Source organism: Brassica oleracea, chromosome C9 (genome assembly GCF_000695525.1).
Source record: "Brassica oleracea var. oleracea cultivar TO1000 chromosome C9, BOL, whole genome shotgun sequence".
In the NCBI taxonomy this organism is placed as follows: Eukaryota; Viridiplantae; Streptophyta; class Magnoliopsida; order Brassicales; family Brassicaceae; genus Brassica; species Brassica oleracea.
In genome coordinates this window covers 20,533,725-20,551,646 of record NC_027756.1, presented here as the reverse complement: position 1 = coordinate 20,551,646, position 17,922 = coordinate 20,533,725, and the positions used below count along the sequence as shown (strand labels likewise).

Here is a 17,922-nt window from a genome sequence, read left to right as displayed (position 1 = left end):
AATTCCGACGGAAAAGGCTAGTTCGTCGGAATTTCCTCGGAATTTTGTAAAATCCGCCAATGGCTCTCCAACGGCTATAATATTTCCTCGGAATTCATCGGTTTTTTCCGAGGAACCCATTTTTCCTCGGAATTTCCTCGGAATATTCCGACGGATTGATATTTCCTCGGAATTCCGTCGGTATATTCCGAGGAAATTCCGAGGAAACCCAATTTTGTGTTTCCTCGGAAATTCCTCGGGATATTCCGAGGATTTCATTTTCCGTCGGAATGTCCGTCAGAATACCGATGTTTTCTTGTAGTGTGTATACGACTTTAATAAACAACATCACGTTATAATTGTCAACTTAAAACTCCATTTTTTCGACTCCACTTTTTGTTTGTTTTTGTAGTAAAATAAATATTTAGACAGAATCATGGAGATTCAAAAGTGCTTTATAATAGGCCCTCAATCAACGAAAACTACCTCAAGAATGGGGGCAACCATACCAAAGTACATGCATTGATGATGTCTCGCATATGGCCTTCAATATTACAAGCTCCCGCAACTTGCTAAGAAGATAGACAGATTGTCTAGGAAAAGTTACACACTACAAGAATTCACTCGATTAGCTACGGACGGGCGAAGACCTTTCCGTAGCTAAACGAGTTAGCTACAAAAATAGCAACTGAATATATAATTTCGACTTTGTAGCTAAATTTGTAGCTAACCGTAGCAATTCGTAGCTATATAGCTAGAAATAGATTCCGTTGATCTCTGTAGCTAAATAGCTACGTCTATGCTAGAGATAAGTTGTTGCCATAATTATTATATTTATCAATTGATAGTTATAAAAAAATATAGTTAAAAATCAATAACATATATATCATCACCAATCCCTAAACCCCAAATCTCAATTTTTATACACTTTAAAAATATATATTTATAAAATGTTTGTGTATAATACCAATTCTTAAACCCTTTAATCCTAAACTCCAAACTCAAACTACATACACTTTAAGATAAACCTACAAATGTATGTGTGTTATCACCAATTCCTAAAGCCTAAACCCCAAATGCCAAACTCTATACACTTTAACCTAAACTTACAAATGGTTAACCTTAACCTTAAAATGTCAAAATTTGCCAAAGTCATATATACAGTTTATTAAAATGTAGCTTTATATAACTTATTAAAAAATAGCTATAGGTCTAATTCATTACTAATTATTTAAGGATTACAATATTTTCGTAGTCATATATAGAATTTAAGTAGTATCAATCATGATAAAGTCATATATATAATTTATTAGAATGTAGTTTTACATATAATTTATTAAAATATGGCTACAAATCTAATTTATTACAGTGTAATCATATAAAGAATGAATTATTTTTCACATAAAAAATTTTAGTCTCACCGCCAAATTATCCCTCCTTCCCCGCGTCTCTCTGACCAAGATTTTAAAATAAAATAAGAAGGTGGATTGTTAGTGGTCGATGTAAAAGGGCGAGGATAACTTCTTTTCTAATCGTAGCCGTTGATAGTACTTTAATCTAACGGATGAAACACATTTTTTTTTTATTTATCCTTTTTTATCTTTCTTTCTCAGATCTGAGATCTTCATCCCCCTTCCTCATCTTTTCTTTCCCTTCTAAGAATCTCACCTCCTCATCTCTTTTTCAACTCTACGAATCTCACCTCCTCTTTCTTCTCCGGTAGTGCAAGGTGTGGTGTCCTCTCCGTTCATCTCCTCTCTGGTGGTGCAAGGCAGTATAGCAGTCCAGTCTCCGGTCGTCTCCTCGGTGGTCGCAGACTCGCAGTCCAATCTCTTTTATTTTCCTCTGCATTCTTGTCTCCTCTCTGCTCCCCTGAAGTCCAAGCTTCTCTCTGCTCTTCCACAGTCCAAGCTCCTCACTGATTCACGGTGGCAGCTACATCTCAGCATCCCCACACACAAACATCTCCAACAGAAGTTTTTCTTATGCCTTTAGTTTTCACTTATTAGATCTAGCTTTTTGTTTGGATACTAGAATTTTCAGATCGACATTTCTGTTATATTTGGGAATTTCAGATTTTTTCTTATAATACTCTAATGTTGTAAAACAATTTACTTAAATCTTATATTCTGAAAATCAGTTTGTATAGATTCGTATTCACCAATGGATCTATTGCTAAATGTGCTACATAGATCATTCTTTTGCTATTATAACATGTTTGTTGGTAATTTGAATCCAACATTTTAGATACAAACATTTCTAGCCAAATATGTAGCTAGATTAGCTATGTCATTGCTAAGGATAAGCCATAGTTAACTCTGTAGCAATTTAGCTACGCAGGGTCTATCGCCAAGATTGTTGCTAGTGAGCAACGGAACAATTTTTAGCCATGTTGTAGCTGTTAGCTATGGCCAGTTCTCTTGCAAAATCGTAGCGAGTGAGTTACAGAATGGCGACGGATCCGAGTTAGCGTCGACACTGACGCCACGATTCCTATCCGTAGCCATCCGTTGCGTTCTTTATTCTAGCGACAGATTGTCCCTTTTAGCTAGAAAAAAATCAGTAGCTATTTGAGTGATTTCTTGTAGTGACAAGAGCTTAATACTAATCAAAACTATGATGATACGTACCTGAGGTGATCGTTTGTACTTCTTTACAAGATAATGAAAGTGGTCTGCCGACAAAGATATTGTTAGAAAATAATCGAAACAATATTAATATTGCTCTCCACGACAATAGAAACATATACACGTATACGCAGTTCTAGAAGTATAAGGTTCAAAACAGATTATGTAAGCATGTGATATGGATTTCATTGGCTTATTTTTTAAAAATCTCATGTATGCAATAGTAAAGATTGATTTCATAGTTACTAAATAATAAAACAGTATGATATTGAAAACGAATACATTTTGTTTAAAACAGTCACCAATCATGAAACTATTACCATTACCATAATGTGATGTCGAAATTAGTTGCGGAAATCAGCTCTGGTACCCATGGCCATGGGCCTAACCGCATAGGCCCAATTGTATACGAAAATAAAAATTAGTGAATAGCCCATATAACTAATTGCAATCGAGGATAAGGAGAGATGCTGATAAGGCTCCATCATTACTCTGAAGTATTGGGTTTGTGCAAACATGGCGACAAGCTCTCATCTTCTTCCTCAGGTTCTTTTTTTTCCTCTGCCTCAGAAACAAACTTCACATTATGATTCTTTGAATTTTGTATGCAGGCATTGCATATGATACCTAGAATCCCTAATCGGTCGTCTAAGAGTTTAGGGGTTTCTTCATTTCTACCACGAGCATCGTCAGTGCACTCTCGTATCTCAGTTTCTAAGGGTTTTCTAAATCATTCCGGCGCGATCGATTCCAGGAAGAGAAGGGAGTTCATCGCCAAAGCCGAAGAGAGCACTGAAGCTGATGCGGGGGTTGTTGCTGAAACGGTGGAAGCCGCTGAGGTGGAGGAAGCTAAACCTCCGTGGAAGCCAAGGACCAAGCTCGGAGATGTCATGGGTGTAAGTTAGTTAAATTTTTCAAATGCTATTCTATAACATTACCTTAGGATTGATTTCATTGTGAAAATTTGCTGTAATAATATCAAATATATGTTCTGTAAGAATATTTGCGTTTTGGTTCTAATCAGTAATCAGCCAGAGAGATGAAATTTTTGGGTTTACTTTTTGTTTGTGTAGATACTGAACCAGAAAGCAATTGAGGTTTCGGAGAAAGTCAGACCGGTTCCAGAAATTAGGACAGGGGACATTGTCGAGATCAAGCTGGTAAGTTCTGCCTTCTTTTGGTATAATCTGAAACTGCAAGATTTGATTTTGATTTTGAGATATGGTGGTGGGTTTGGATTTTTGACAGGAAGTGCCTGAGAACAGACGTAGGCTATCGATCTACAAAGGAATAGTGATGTCTAGACAGAACGCAGGCATCCACACTACTATTCGTATCCGCAGAATCATTGCTGGCATTGGCGTTGAAATCGTCTTTCCTCTGTAAGTCTTATCTTCTTTCTTACCTCTCTTAATGTTGCACACTATCTCTCGTTTGTTGGGAAGCTTAAATGTAAGTAGGATAGAGATAAGGGTCTTAAAAAGTTACATGTGTTTAGCATAAGGTACCTGATATGTGTGTGTTTTTGAAATGAACAGATACTCACCAAACATAAAGGAGATAAAAGTGGTGAGTCACAGGAAAGTAAGAAGAGCGAGGCTTTACTATCTGAGGGACAAACTTCCTCGTCTCTCCACGTTCAAATGAACACCAAACCAAACCAACTCAACACAAGTCTTGTGCTGTCTTCAACCTCCAATTGTAGCTAAAATCTTCTCTCGTTCTCTTCTTGTAATGACTGTTTGTTTGTCTTTTGGAATTCGCATGTAATCTACATTGGCATTTGAGATAAGTAAAATCAAAATGATTTGTGAGCCTCCCTGTTGATGGGTTTGATCTTGAAAAAAGTAAATTGAAATGCATTCAAAATTCTTGTTAGAAGATTCTATGTACAGCGAATTTTTCAGCGTAAAGCAGACAAAAGGAATATTCTGGGAAAATCATTCGAGTATTTTCTTGTCTCTTTCCTCTCTGTGACTATATATATTATTGACTACTACTATAGTTAACTACCGTCTCTGGTTTTTTCGTCCTGATTCTACAATCTCGATTTAATAAAATACTTTTAGGTCTGATATTTAATTGAGTTTATAACACAAATAGACACTTTATGCGTTTTTATTACATTGGAGAGAAGATTGTACTATTAAGATACTTTCTATTGGTTAAAGACTCTTTTGTCCTTGTAAAAGCAAAACCAGACATGGACATTTCAATCAAAAACCTTATTTCTCTAGTTAGTTTGGTTAGTGGGTTTGAATTTCGAAAATACTAGTAGGACTCACACACTTATTTCATCTTCTTCACCATTTTTTTTTTCTAACTGAAACAACGTTAGCTTAACTTTATAAAAATGATGGATGAGTTTCAGAATGCGGCGGAAGCAGTGGCATCGAGATCCCAACTCACTAATTCAATATCCTTTACCATTAATTTGAACCCTATAATCTAAACTAAGCATCTCCTCCATAGCAGCAACAACCGTTTCTGTCTTCACCACATCTTTGTCCACTGCCACCATGAAATCACCTTGACCAAGCTTCCTCCTGCGCTTCGTTAGCCGACGAAGCCTCTCCTCTGCCGAGATCCCAATATTGAGGATCGACAGATCTGATGGGAAATTTTTTATTTTTGCACAATTGGTCCCTTATATTTATAAAATTTTTGATTTTGACTCCACAGTTCCAAACTCGCAAAATTAACCTTTCAAATCTGCACCAATTTTTTTTATTGTGTAATACAGCCCATGTAGTATGCAATTATGTAATCAAGATGTAATACATCACATTTAATATTCAATTGTGTACTCAAGCCTCTATTACTGAAATTGAGCATATGTATGCATTTAAAACATCTAAATGCATTCAAAATAGCTTAAATGAACTAAAAATGAATTTTGTTCAATGTGGTTTTGTTGTACCATGTGTACATGTGTTAAATTATAATGTCCAAGTAGCGGGGTAACATGTACACCATCACCGTTGTCCATGTGGACACCCCGATCATACACCATTACTGTTGTGTACATGTGTACAATGTAAACCACCTTCCCTAGCTCAGTATGTTTATGTCTTTTAGCTTGTACATATAACATGTTATACAGAATTACATTAACCAAGGCGGGAATGCACAATCTAAAAATCCGGGGAATTTGAAGAGAAATCCATACATGTACAACAGTGCATGCACTTTGAAAATATGTACACATGTCCACATGTACACCGGAGTTTGATATCTATATGTACACGAAATGCATCATCGGTGTGTTCCTTGACTTAAACTCTTTCTCAGTCTCATCTACATATATATGTATTGTGTACAACAATAAGTAAAAAAAACTAGAAATCTATGAAGCAATTCATCTCAGAACACATAAAGAAAAGAAAAACAGAAAGTTACAATCTATATATGTGCACCAGAATTTCGTATCCACGTGTACACAAAAACTATATATCCACATGTACACGTTAATCATCATCTGTATTACTTGACTTCCAACTCTTCCTCAGTCTTCTATGTATTTATCATAAGAACAACGTCAATCATACTTGAAACATTAGCGTGTGAGTCCATTTACACCTCAACAACATTTCTTTCAATCATTTCCCATTCTCAACAACATATACATATGTAAATTCTTTTATACCATACCGAAAAAACAAAATTTCATGATAATGCGAACTAAAACGATGGAATAAACATCAGAGAAAGGTGGCGGAAACGCCATAAAACGGCAGCGGTGACGCCATAAAATGGTGGCGGAAACACCAAAGATTTCTTTACAAATTAACCGGTGGAGTGGTAAGTATAATCGGTGGTGTGGTAAGTCCAGTTGCAAGCTCTCTGGTATTAGAAGACCAATAATTTAAAAGCAACGGAGGTGCCGCAGCCGTACAGTGAAGATCTCGTTGACGACATTGTTTTGTAATTCAATCAAGGGCATGCCGGGGAAAACGGGAACAATTCGCCGGCGGTTACCATGCAGTGATCGCCCATGGAGAACCAACATAGGATCACATGGAAGATTAATTTATGAACAAAGCTAATTGACAGATGGTGATAATTAACCAGATTTAGGCGAAATTAACCGAGAGAGCTAATGATCGATGGTTGGGATTTTTGAATTTATCAGGAAAAAAAAACAGCTGATGAAGATGATGATGTGTTTAAAAATAGGATGAATCTGATCCATTTATATTAAAGCTACAACAGTAGATGTAATAGTCATAAAATGAGGCAGATATGTCTTGTCAAAGTGTACCAGAATCAATCTTGTCCGTCGGATAGGAAGAAAGATGTGTGGCTGAGGTTAATTCCCGCTTATTCTCTAGTTAAGTCAATAAGCTTTAAAGTTATGGTTAGTGTATTTTAGTTAGGATTCAATAGGTAATAGGTTGTTAGAAGAAAGTGTGTGTATAGCAATAAGTGACCTATTATGATATAAAAAGATAGAAAGTGACACTGAGCGTAATTGTTTCTATTTAATTACTATTACAGACATTACATTAATAATAAAAATAAAATATGGTAGGTAGCTCATTAAAAAATCATTTCGCCAATCAAAACTCGCCACGTATTTGAGCCTTGATTCCAACGGGTCGCTTTACATCTAATTCTCCTGGAATACACAACAACAGTTTACACACACACGTGTCAGATTTACCCGAAGTTACAGGAGGAAATCGCACGGAACTTAGCTTCGATGTCACGTGGCCGTTCCACGAAGGGCCTTTGCTTTTTTTTATCTCTCTATTTTACAAAGTTCAGTTTGGCTTCGTCACCACCACCAATCGAACCAGAGGAAGGGAGTGATTCCCGGGCGGGCGGAGAGAGAAGAGAAATAAGCACCTTCCTTCTTCCCTGATCGACCGGTTAGTTAGACCTTGACTTTTGTTCCTTTTCCCCCCCCCCCCCAGGTTTGATTTTTGCTTTTTTAATTTCTCAGTTATTCCTCTTCTACCTTTTCCTGGAAAAAAAAAAAAAAAGAATCTGGAATTGTTTGAATTAGGGGTTTCGATTTCCATGTGTGCATGCATAGGTCTCGAGTTGTAGAGATTTGATTCTTTTGTGGATCTTCTTCTTCTTCAATTCTCTTGTAGCTAATAAAGAGCAATAATGAGTGGCGTTGGCGAGAACCAGCTTATCTCCATTCAACCTGATGAACTCAAGTTTCTTTGTAAGCAAAATTCTCCACTCTAGATCATTAATATTATGATATCTGCTAGCTGAAACCTATACATTCTTCGAAAGTGAACATATATGTAGATGAAGAATGTGTCTTCTCTTGAAGAATTTTTTAATTTGTGAATCCCATTCATTGATTTGATTTCCCTCTTCTCTTGTGACACCAAATCTCCATCATGTTTTTGATATATATATATATATATTTTTTGACTGTGCTTACCACCTTGAAATTGATTCTTTTGGGATGCTCAATGAAAATAACCATTAATTTGATATTTGTTGTATCTCAGTTGAACTCGAGAAGCAAAGCTACTGTGATCTTAAAGTTTCCAATAAAACCGACAACTATGTTGCTTTCAAGGTATCTCTTCTACTTCCCCACCTTCTTCATATCCTTTCTTTCTGCTCAATTTTTTTTTTTTTATGAATTGTTTGTTCCACATATATAACTTCTTCTTCTTCTTCTTCTTCACTTAATGATCAGGTGAAAACAACATCTCCTAAAAAGTATTTTGTTAGACCCAACACTGGTGTCATTCAGCCTTGGGACTCCTGCATCATTAGAGGTTTTACACTCATTACTCTTTTTTAAGTCATTCGCAGTTTTTAAACTTAAACATGGAGATGATTAACATCTTCTAAAATTGGTAGTTACTCTACAAGCACAACGGGAGTATCCTCCAGATTTGCAGTGTAAAGACAAGTTTCTCCTTCAAAGTACCACTGTCCCTCCTCACACTGATGTCGATGAACTTCCACAAGACACAGTATTCAACCTTACCTTTTTCTCAGAATCCTATGATTTTCCGCATTTTTCGGAAAAGAAAATTGACCATATGCCTGTGTGTGTAGTTTACCAAGGACAGTAGCAAAACGTTAACAGAGTGTAAGCTCAAGGTCTCGTATATCGCCACGTCCACAACCCAAAGATCCTCTGAATCTGGAGCAACCAGTGGCGATGGAAACGGCTCCGAATCCATCTCAGTCACTGTAAGTTACAACCACCTGATATATTATGTATTCTGCATGTGGTAATGACTTCCTGCTTTTGCTCTTAACCGCATTCTTTAACTTGTGTGGCAAACTTTTAAGATCGTAGCAAAAGCCTTATAGTAGGAAGATTTTTTCTAGGTGATTTGCATAGACAAACACCTTATTAATAGCCTCCTTTTTGTTTGATACTTGTATGCAAGAATCACTATACAAACTAATTTGGATACAAACTTGAAACTTCCATTCAAATCCGAGAAATACTTTCTGGTATTCGCACTTGTGGTTGGGACACACTTTAAACATATACCATTTTCAAGGCTTTATGTATTGTCTTGTTTTGTCTCTGTTATAATTAGCTTTCTTTCATATGGTGAATCATATGTCAAAAGAGATCGGTTCTTGCCTTGTTTTAATTCCCACGCTAACTGTTTCTACCATCAATATGTTTGATCAGGCTATACAGCGGCTGAAGGAAGAGCGAGATGCAGCTGTTAAGCAAACACAACAGCTGCAACATGATTTGGTACGCCCCCCATAAACTTTTCCTTTATATTCTATCGTTGGTTGGTTAATCAATGGCCATTCCTTAGTTATAAAACATATCGCCAAACATATTTTAATTAACATTGCAGGAGATGTTGAAGAAACGAAGAAGTAACAGCGCAAATGGGTTATCGTTAAAGTTGGCAGCTATGGTTGGACTCATTGGACTCATCATTGGTTTCATCCTAAAACTGACCTTAGCTTCTCCCACATAACAGGTATCAGCAGCTTCTCCGCATCATCTACCATCTCAACTTATGAGGGATAGCAGTTAACTCTATGTGATATGATCTGCTTTGTTTTCTTCATCAAATTTGCTTCTTTGTCAATTATATTGGATGTATATCTTTGACCCTTTCATGATTATGTTTACTTGTCCACTACATTTAGTGGAAATGACTTATTCTCTTTATACGCATTCTGAAGGAAATCTGTTTCACAAAAGGCTCCTTTTTTAGGCTTTGATTGTTTGCAGATTTTGGTTAATTCGATTTTTGAACCCAAATTATAAGATAAATCTGAATTAGTTCAATAAGATCCCACTTAAAAGCTCAATAAGATGTATAAATTAAAACAAGGCAAGAACCAATCTCACGATTCTACCATCATATTACTGATAATACGAGCTCAAAATAAAACTTCAAAGAATGTCAAATGAAAATTAAATTAATTTTTACAAAGAAAAGAAACTTTCTTGTTCGTCGAGTATCGTAAGAACAAGAAGACAGTGTATGTCTGAACAAGACCACAAAAGAGAAGTAGAGAACCATTTCATAAAAAGTTCTTCTGTTTTAAATATCTGCAGATTGCAATTTCTAATGCAGAAAATAATTTCTAATGCAGAAAATAATCTCATTTGGCCACATTTTCTCAGAAAAAAAAAACCTAAAGAGTAATTAAGTTTTCTCTTCAATCATTAGAGTTATGATAGAGAGATCTTAAAAATGTATTTTTTTTTTTTTTTAAGTTTTTCTTCTGAGAAACACACACCAAAGAGTCTGAGAAACTTTTCTGTTTATTTCATATCATGTGAAGAAGCTCTGCTTGAGGGAATGATCCATTAGACGGCACATCAACAAGAACATCCTCCTCATCACAAATATCATTATCTTCAGAGCTAAACACCATAGGTCCACCGTAGCGCATATGGTTATTAAAGGAAGAGACACTGTTCTCTACAATCTCTTCGGTTCCATTGTGCTTTGATCTCATCTTCATCACTTCTTTGGGGCTCTTCATCACACCCCTTGTCTCTGGAGAATGCAAAAACTCAAAAATAATCAGAAACAGATAGAAAGCTATGCATTGACATGATTCAAGAATCTTGAATTTGACCTGAAAAGTTTTGGCTTAAGCTTTCAGAAGGTCTTTCACTTGTGGTAACAGAGTCTTCGCTCCCTTTTCTCTGTTCCTGAAGCAAAGATTAACATGAGACAAAGCCGAAAGTATAGATAACTATCTGTTTCAAGAAGGGTATATGTCAAAAACCTTGAGCATGCAATAACTTTCCAACAAATGGGATTTGTTAGGATCTGATAAAGCAAGCTTTGCAAGTCTCTTAAACTCTTCAGGTTTAGAGGAAGATGATAATGTCTCAAAAACACCATCTGCCACAAGTTGCTGAAACAAGGAGAAGTTGTCTTTGAACTGAGAAGACTCAAACATGCTTCTCAGGCTGGTAAAAAGAAAAAAAAAAGTATAAGAACTCCAAGTAGCAGCTGAAAAAAATCTGTAAACACTGAAAGTTGCATTGAGTTATAAACCTATCAGGAAGATCAACAGAGTCAACTCCAGGAAGTAGTTTCATCAGTTTTTGCTGTTCTTCCTCTGTGAACTTCTTCATGAACTCATCAAAGTTGAAAATATCCTGCAGTAAGACATTCATTTAGATCTTTGAAGAAACAAAACTGTTGGGGGGAAGTGTTGCAAATGAGTTTACCTTCAAATCTATGTTACAAAGTGGTAAACTAGGTCTTCCCAAGACTTGAGGTTTGGTCTTGTGTTGCTCCTGCTTTATATCATTCCCACCAAGGTTTAGAGATCTCTGGACTCTATTAACCTCAAATTCAACAGAACGTACCGATACAGACTTTCTGCTCTCAACCAAGAGTGAGCTAGCTTCAGACTCCTCATCTCTCATAAGAACACTCCCATGTCCAATCACCATCGGTGACTCGTTCTCAAAAAGCAGGTCTACCTCTGAACAACCAGAGAGACAAGAAGATTGCTGCTGTTCTTGCAAGATACTAAAGAGATCCTTTGTGAGCTTCTCAACGGAAGAAGCTGCCTTAGGACGCCCCACCACAACACATGTCCTCTTCTTGCAAGGAAAAGTCGTTTCCCATGCGTTGGATTGATCGCAGCTCTCCGAGTTGGATACAACCGATCCGGAACTCGACCTGTTGCTAGCTTCTTCGTTTTTGAAACCGTTGTTGAGTTCAAAGCTGGTTCTCTTGACTGTGAAGTTTTCTTGGTGTGATGACTTCCTCTTGAGGATCTTTTTGTTCATGGACATTTTATTAATCATCATCGTCTTTTGAACTCTGTGATCTTCAATCTCAATCTGATCACCTTCAGAACGAGAATGAAGAGGGGTGTAGTTTACTAGTGTTCCTTTCGTTCTCCATCTGGAACCACAAGCATTGCACAATACTGGCTTCTCTGGTGGACCGTTTCTCCATAGAGGTGTGCCTGTTTACAACATGGAGTTCTTCTGATTAGTTGAGAGCATTTTAGAGACTTCATTACACATTTGACAGTTGAAAGATGAATAAAGAGTGGTGAGGAAAGGAACCACAGGCACAACCCAAATCATTTTGATATGATCAGCGTTTGTTCATGTTGCATTATCAAATTCAAAGCACTTCTTCAGTAAACGAGTTGTGACCAAGTTGGAGTTTTGTTGCAAGAAAACAAATAAGGGATGTGGTGAGAACAAGAACTCACTTGTAACTCTACAGTGACAGCAAGGCCCTTGCTTCCCCATCTTTTTCTTCTTTTTCTTATTCTTTCAAAAGTTATTAATATAATTTCACAAGAACAGAAACTCTGACAAGTTACTTAAAAGATTAAAGCTATTCTTTATGATTGAGCTTTACAACAAAATGCAAAAACTGGATATTGAGAAGCTTCACTGCGAAGAAAAGAACCCAGAAAAGTCTTTTCTTCAATAAAACCCAGAACAAGTGAAGAACCTTCTTCTTCTGAGAAAATTCGAGAAAAGACGGAGGAAAACAAGAACAGCCCAGAAAATTGAAATAAACGGAAGAGGAGGAGAATTCTGGTTTGGGTTGCTTGAGCTAATCAGTCTCTATGATACAATCCAATAGAGAGAGAGAGAGAGAGAGGAATCTAACAAATGGCTGTGAAAAAGGGAAAGAGAGAGAGAGAGAGAATGTGGTGAGGCTATAGAGAGAGAGATAGTGTATGTTAAAAAAAAATGGCTCTTTTATGTATAATGAAGTTAATGTTTCAGCTTCCTCCTCTCCTTATTTAGCTTTTTTTTATATTATTAATTAAGTTTTAAATGTATACTTTACTTTGAGATTTATAATTACTTTGTTAATTAGAAAATAACATTTTTACTAGATTCGACAGTGCGTAAAATGGTTGAGTAGGAATATTTAGTCCAAATATTAAACCTGGTTACAAATTTAATTGACATACAACAATTAACTAATTTTAGCTTCTTTTTTTTTAAACTGTGCGAACGCACCAAACGCAACGAAAAGGAAGTATATATACATATCGTTCAAGTTTTTTATTAAAAACAAAAAAAATAAGATAAGTCATCCTCATCACAATACTTTATAGAAAAAAATTAATGGTTAAAGTACTAAAACAAATTTATAATGACATGGGAAAATTAACTAATTTTAGTTTTGACAAAAAAAAAAACTAATTTTAGTTATTGGTTCGAATGTGTTTCTTTGCGTCTAAAACGCACCAAACGTAATCAACGGAATATATTTTGAATATGTTAAAACTAAATAATTGATCTAACCTCAATAATGTATAGAGAAACCTCTAATGGTAAGAAAGTGACGATGGGTGGCTGGAGGAATATCATTGCTTGTGCCTTATGGTTCCTTCTTGTTGACTCTAGACTTTTTCTTCTTATTTGATTTTTTTCTTTTGATATTCCAACCAGATAATTAATATTTAATAATGACAAGAATAATAATAGTCATAAGAAAATAGATATATGTAGATGATAAAATATTTGATTAGATCGTCGAATAGTACGTTCTATATTAAATAAAAAATACAAAATTTTCAACTTTACTTTCTCTAATTAAATTGTACAATCATGTATCATGGTAAATGTTTATATTACAATTGAATATTTACAACATTGAAAGATAAATTTTAGTTCTCTGTTAATTATCAATGAAATACATCTTCTTCTACTAGTCAGACTTATTTCTCTGATATGCATTTGGTAGATATATTTTAGTTACTATTTTGTCACAAATCAAAATTTTTAAATAAAATGTAATTCATGTGTTAAACCAAGAAATAACAACTTTTCTTAATAAAATGTAACTTCTATAGAATCACAAAGCTATCTCAAGACAATAATAAGAAGTCTTTCTCTTATTCAATCAATCAAACAAAGCTTAACAATAATTCAATCAAAGCTCTCTAGGTTTCACAACTCACACACAATCTTATCAACGACATCATCATATATAAAGAGCTATATTTCCTAATCCTATTAGATAACATATATGTTAACTTCCAATTCCTCAACATGATAGGATTAGGTTAATTGCTTGTTTTTTAAGTTTCATTTTTCTTCAAGCTTAACTCAACATTCTCCCTCTTAAGCTTGAACTCACTCACGTCTTCAATTCCAATCAGACATCTCATTTCAATGAACTTGATTCTCCCAAGTGGCTTGGTTAATATATCAGCTATTTGTTCGTTGCCGGGTACATGCTCAACATCAACCTGTTCATTCTCAACACATTCACGTATAAAGTGAAATCTCCTATGAATGTGCTTGCTTCGACCATGAAACACCGGATTCTTTGCTAGTTGTATCGCTGACTTATTATCAACTCTGATGGTTATCTTCCTACACTCTTCATTCACGACCTCGCTCATCAGTTCTGGAAGCCAAATAGCCTGTTTTGCGGCTTCAGTAGCAGCCATAAACTCTGCTTCACAACTTGACAAGGCAACGATCTCTTGCTTTGTAGAGCACCATGTTATGGGACTGTCTCCAAGGTAAAATACATGCCCGGTTGTGCTTTTCCCATCATCTATGTCCACGTTATGTGAACTATCACTGTAACCTTCAAGCTTCATACCTTTTCCTCTTTGAAACCGGAGGCCGAGAGTACTCGTCCCACGCAAATACCTTATTACCTGCTTCAATGCTGCAACATGAGATTCCTTTGGCTCCTGCATATACCTGCTGAGTACTCCCACACTAAAGGAGAGATCTGGACGTGTGTGTAACAGATAGCACAAACAACCAATGCTACGGCGGTATTCTTTCTCGTCCACGCTTCTCTCATCAGTTGCTTTGGAGAATTTCGAGTTCATCTCCATGGGAATATGCGTAGGATTACAAGAAGCCATACCAGTTTCCTCAAGTATTCTCCTTGCATACCGGTCTTGTTTCAGAACAATCCCATCTTTTCCTTGAATCACTTCAATACCAAGGTAATAAGTCAACATCCCAAGGTCACTCATCTCAAATTTGGTAGCCATCTCTTGCTTAAAGACTTCTATCAACTTCAGTGATGATCCGGTAACAAGCAAATCGTCTACATAAACAACAACGACAAGAAGTTTTTTGTTCACCTCCTTACGATATAGCGACGGTTCCTTTGAGCAACGGTGGAAGTTTAGTCCTCGCAATATCTGATTCAGCTTCACATTCCAGGCTCTTGGTGCTTGGCACATGCCATAAAGAGCTTTCTTAAGCTTATACACCTTACCTTCCTGACCCTTGACAATAAAACCTTGCGGCTGGCTCACATATACTTCTTCTTTCAAGTCTCCATGGAGGAACGCAGTCTTAACATCTAAGTGATGAATCTTCCACCCCCTTGAAGCAGCTAATCCAATGATCAAGCGTATTGTCTCAATGCGAGCCACTGGTGCGAAAACCTCATCATAATCAACACCATGCTTTTGGACGTATCCCTTTGCCACGAGTCGAGCCTTAAACTTATTGATACTACCATCTGCGTTACGCTTTACCTTAAAGACCCACTTTAGACCAACAGGCTTCACTCCTGCAGGTAAACAGACGAGATCCCACGTTTTATTTTTTTCTATAGACGAGATCTCATCCTTGCACGCGTCAATCCAGACCTTAAGCTTCTTAGCCTCATCGTAATCCCACGGTTCTTCATTTATAACCATCAGCAACCGCTCGCTCTCAATCTCAGCTAGAAGAACATAATCGTCAAAGTGAGACGGTCTTGTACTAACTCGTTGTGATCGCCTTAGGAGTTGAGGATTACTCTCTTCCTCAACTGTATATTCTTCATAGTCTTCTTCTTCATCAACATCAGGTTCACTCTCAGCTCCCTCTTCTTCTTCTTCGCCATCACCCTTTGTCTTTATATTAACAACAAACTCTCCCGGGTTGGGATTCTCTGTTTTCTGCTCTGTTTCTTTCCAATTCCACTCTTTATCTTCGATAAAGTGTACATCACGGCTTACTACTATCCTCTTGGTAACTGGGTCTAGTAACCTGTAGGCTTTTGACCCTGGTTCAGTTCCCAAATGGACCAGCATTCTTGTTCTATCATCGAGCTTTTTCCTTCCTGGCGTCTCAGTTCTCGCATAGCAGATGCATCCGAAGACCTTGAGGTGATTGATGTTCGGTTTCATCAAGCACAACATCTCATATGGTGTCTTCCCTTCCAATGATCTTGTAGCCACACGGTTGATCAGGTACGTTGAGTGTCTTACTGCCTCGCCCCACAGTTCGTTTGGTACGTTCATGTGCTTTAACACACTCCTTGTCATCTCCATAAGGGTACGGTTTTGTCGCTCAACCACTCCATTCTGTTGAGGTGTGTAGGGTGCAGTCAAGTGTCGCTTTATCCCGTTCTTGTCACAGAATGCATTGAACTCATGAGATGTAAATTCTCCTCCCCTATATGTTCGAAGCATCTTGATCTTACTCTGCGTTTCTTGTTCAACAAGATTCTTGAAGTTTCTAAACTTTTCGAATGCTTCGCTCTTTTCTTTCAACAACGCGGTCCACATATATCTTGTATTATCGTCTATGAGCACCAACACGTATTTCTTCTGAGCTGGTGTGGTTGGAGAAATTGGGCCACACAAGTGTCCATGGATGAGATCAAGAGGATTAGTAGATCGAAACGCTGTTGCTTGTGGGAAAGGTTTTCTTGCTTGCTTTCCAAGTAAGCAAGATACGCATGCTTCAGTTTTGATCATGGTCTCTGGTAAACCAGTGACTAGTTCTTTTCTTGCCATTAGCCTCAACGTCTCGATGTTGACATGGCCGAGACGTGCGTGCCACAGGGTTGACTCTGAAGCTGCTGATAACTGAACACATTGTATGCGGTCAACGTTCAAGATCACTTTGTAGAGTCGACTTGCAGTCCGAGCAGTCCGAACCATGAGGTCTCCGTACTTGTCAAACAATGTTAAGGTGTCGTCTTTCATACGAACCTCACATCCAACTTCGGTAGCTTGTCCCAAGCTAATTATATTGCTCCTAAGTCCCGGAATGTAGTACACATTGTTTAATATCTTCTTCTCACCTCCATCAAACACAAACCGAATAGAACCTTTTCCTTTTATGTCGATCCGCGAATCATCTCCGAACCTTACCTTTCCTGTCACCGTTTCATCAAGCTTGTAAAAGAACAGCCGATCACCACACATATGATTTGAAGCACCATTATCTAGATACCATATCTTCTCTGTATCTTGATTAGCCTCGAACATAGCAGGGTTTATCTTTTTTTCATTAAGATAGACGACCTCGTGTACCATCAACTCATCAGCATCTTGAGTGTCGTCGTCCTTTCTCTCCACGGTTTCTTGATGTTTGAGTTTCTTGTCCGGACAGTCAGTCGCATAGTGACCTTGTTTATCGCAGCTGAAACACGTGATGTGAGATATGTCTCCACTTTGACGTTGTTTGAATGCTTCTCTTTGACTTTGGAATGCTGATGAGTTACAGCCACGGCCCCTTCCTCTCCAGTTAGATCTACCACCTTGGCCACGACCTCGTCCACTACTATAGCTTCCTCCATGACTTTCTTGACTCGTGTCACCATACATCAATTTTCCTTGATCGTCGTGTGTATCATCTTCCTCTTCGGCGATTCTTTCCTCATATGCTTTCAAGCGACCGACTATATCCTCAAAGCTGGTGATGTTAAGATCAAGGACTTGCTCAAGAGAGGCAACCATATGAATGTATTTCTTTCTTGGCAAGCTTTTGAGGAATTTCTTCACAAGTTTGGGTTCTTCAATTGTCTCACCTAAAGAAGCGGATTTTGATGAGATTTCAGCAAGTTTTCCCAGCAAAGAGATCGATTGTGTCTTCATCTTTCATCTTGGGTCTATCAAATTCTGCCATTAGGGTTTGCAA

At 37.2% G+C, this 17,922-nt stretch overlaps 3 protein-coding genes across 6 annotated transcripts; 2 read left to right on the top strand and 1 right to left on the bottom strand.

Moving 5' to 3' along the window:
- The first annotated feature begins 3,068 nt into the window (after window positions 1-3,068).
- On the top strand, window positions 3,069-4,425 carry LOC106313723 (50S ribosomal protein L19-2, chloroplastic-like). Its single transcript, XM_013751622.1, has 5 exons — window positions 3,069-3,152; window positions 3,218-3,502; window positions 3,680-3,766; window positions 3,855-3,988; window positions 4,145-4,425. The coding sequence occupies exons 1-5, from the start codon at window positions 3,123-3,125 to the stop codon at window positions 4,251-4,253; spliced, it is 645 nt and encodes a 214-aa protein (XP_013607076.1). The 5' UTR covers window positions 3,069-3,122; the 3' UTR covers window positions 4,254-4,425.
- A 2,906-nt stretch (window positions 4,426-7,331) lies between these two features.
- LOC106317621 (vesicle-associated protein 2-1-like) lies at window positions 7,332-9,756 on the top strand. 2 transcript variants are annotated; one of them, XM_013755407.1, is made up of 8 exons: window positions 7,332-7,513; window positions 7,704-7,782; window positions 8,081-8,151; window positions 8,275-8,356; window positions 8,442-8,557; window positions 8,643-8,780; window positions 9,238-9,306; window positions 9,416-9,756. In XM_013755407.1, exons 2-8 carry the CDS (start codon window positions 7,722-7,724, stop codon window positions 9,539-9,541), a joined length of 663 nt encoding a protein of 220 aa, XP_013610861.1. In that variant the 5' UTR covers window positions 7,332-7,513; window positions 7,704-7,721; the 3' UTR covers window positions 9,542-9,756. The 2 variants fall into 2 exon arrangements, with proteins under 2 accessions (XP_013610861.1, XP_013610860.1); XM_013755406.1 differs by having other exon boundaries at window positions 7,333-7,477; window positions 7,706-7,782.
- Window positions 9,757-9,980: 224 nt separating this feature from the next.
- LOC106317616 (GATA transcription factor 27-like) lies at window positions 9,981-12,749 on the bottom strand. 3 transcript variants are annotated; one of them, XM_013755398.1, is made up of 7 exons: window positions 12,273-12,748; window positions 11,407-12,017; window positions 11,266-11,334; window positions 11,090-11,193; window positions 10,815-11,001; window positions 10,662-10,737; window positions 9,981-10,579 (listed from the first exon to the last, which is right to left on the bottom strand). In XM_013755398.1, the coding sequence occupies exons 1-7, from the start codon at window positions 12,310-12,312 to the stop codon at window positions 10,347-10,349; spliced, it is 1,320 nt and encodes a 439-aa protein (XP_013610852.1). In that variant the 5' UTR covers window positions 12,313-12,748; the 3' UTR covers window positions 9,981-10,346. The 3 variants fall into 3 exon arrangements, with proteins under 3 accessions (XP_013610852.1, XP_013610850.1, XP_013610851.1); XM_013755396.1 differs by having other exon boundaries at window positions 11,266-12,017; XM_013755397.1 differs by having other exon boundaries at window positions 10,007-10,579; window positions 10,662-10,731; window positions 11,266-12,017; window positions 12,273-12,749.
- Between the last annotated feature and the right edge of the window lie 5,173 nt (window positions 12,750-17,922).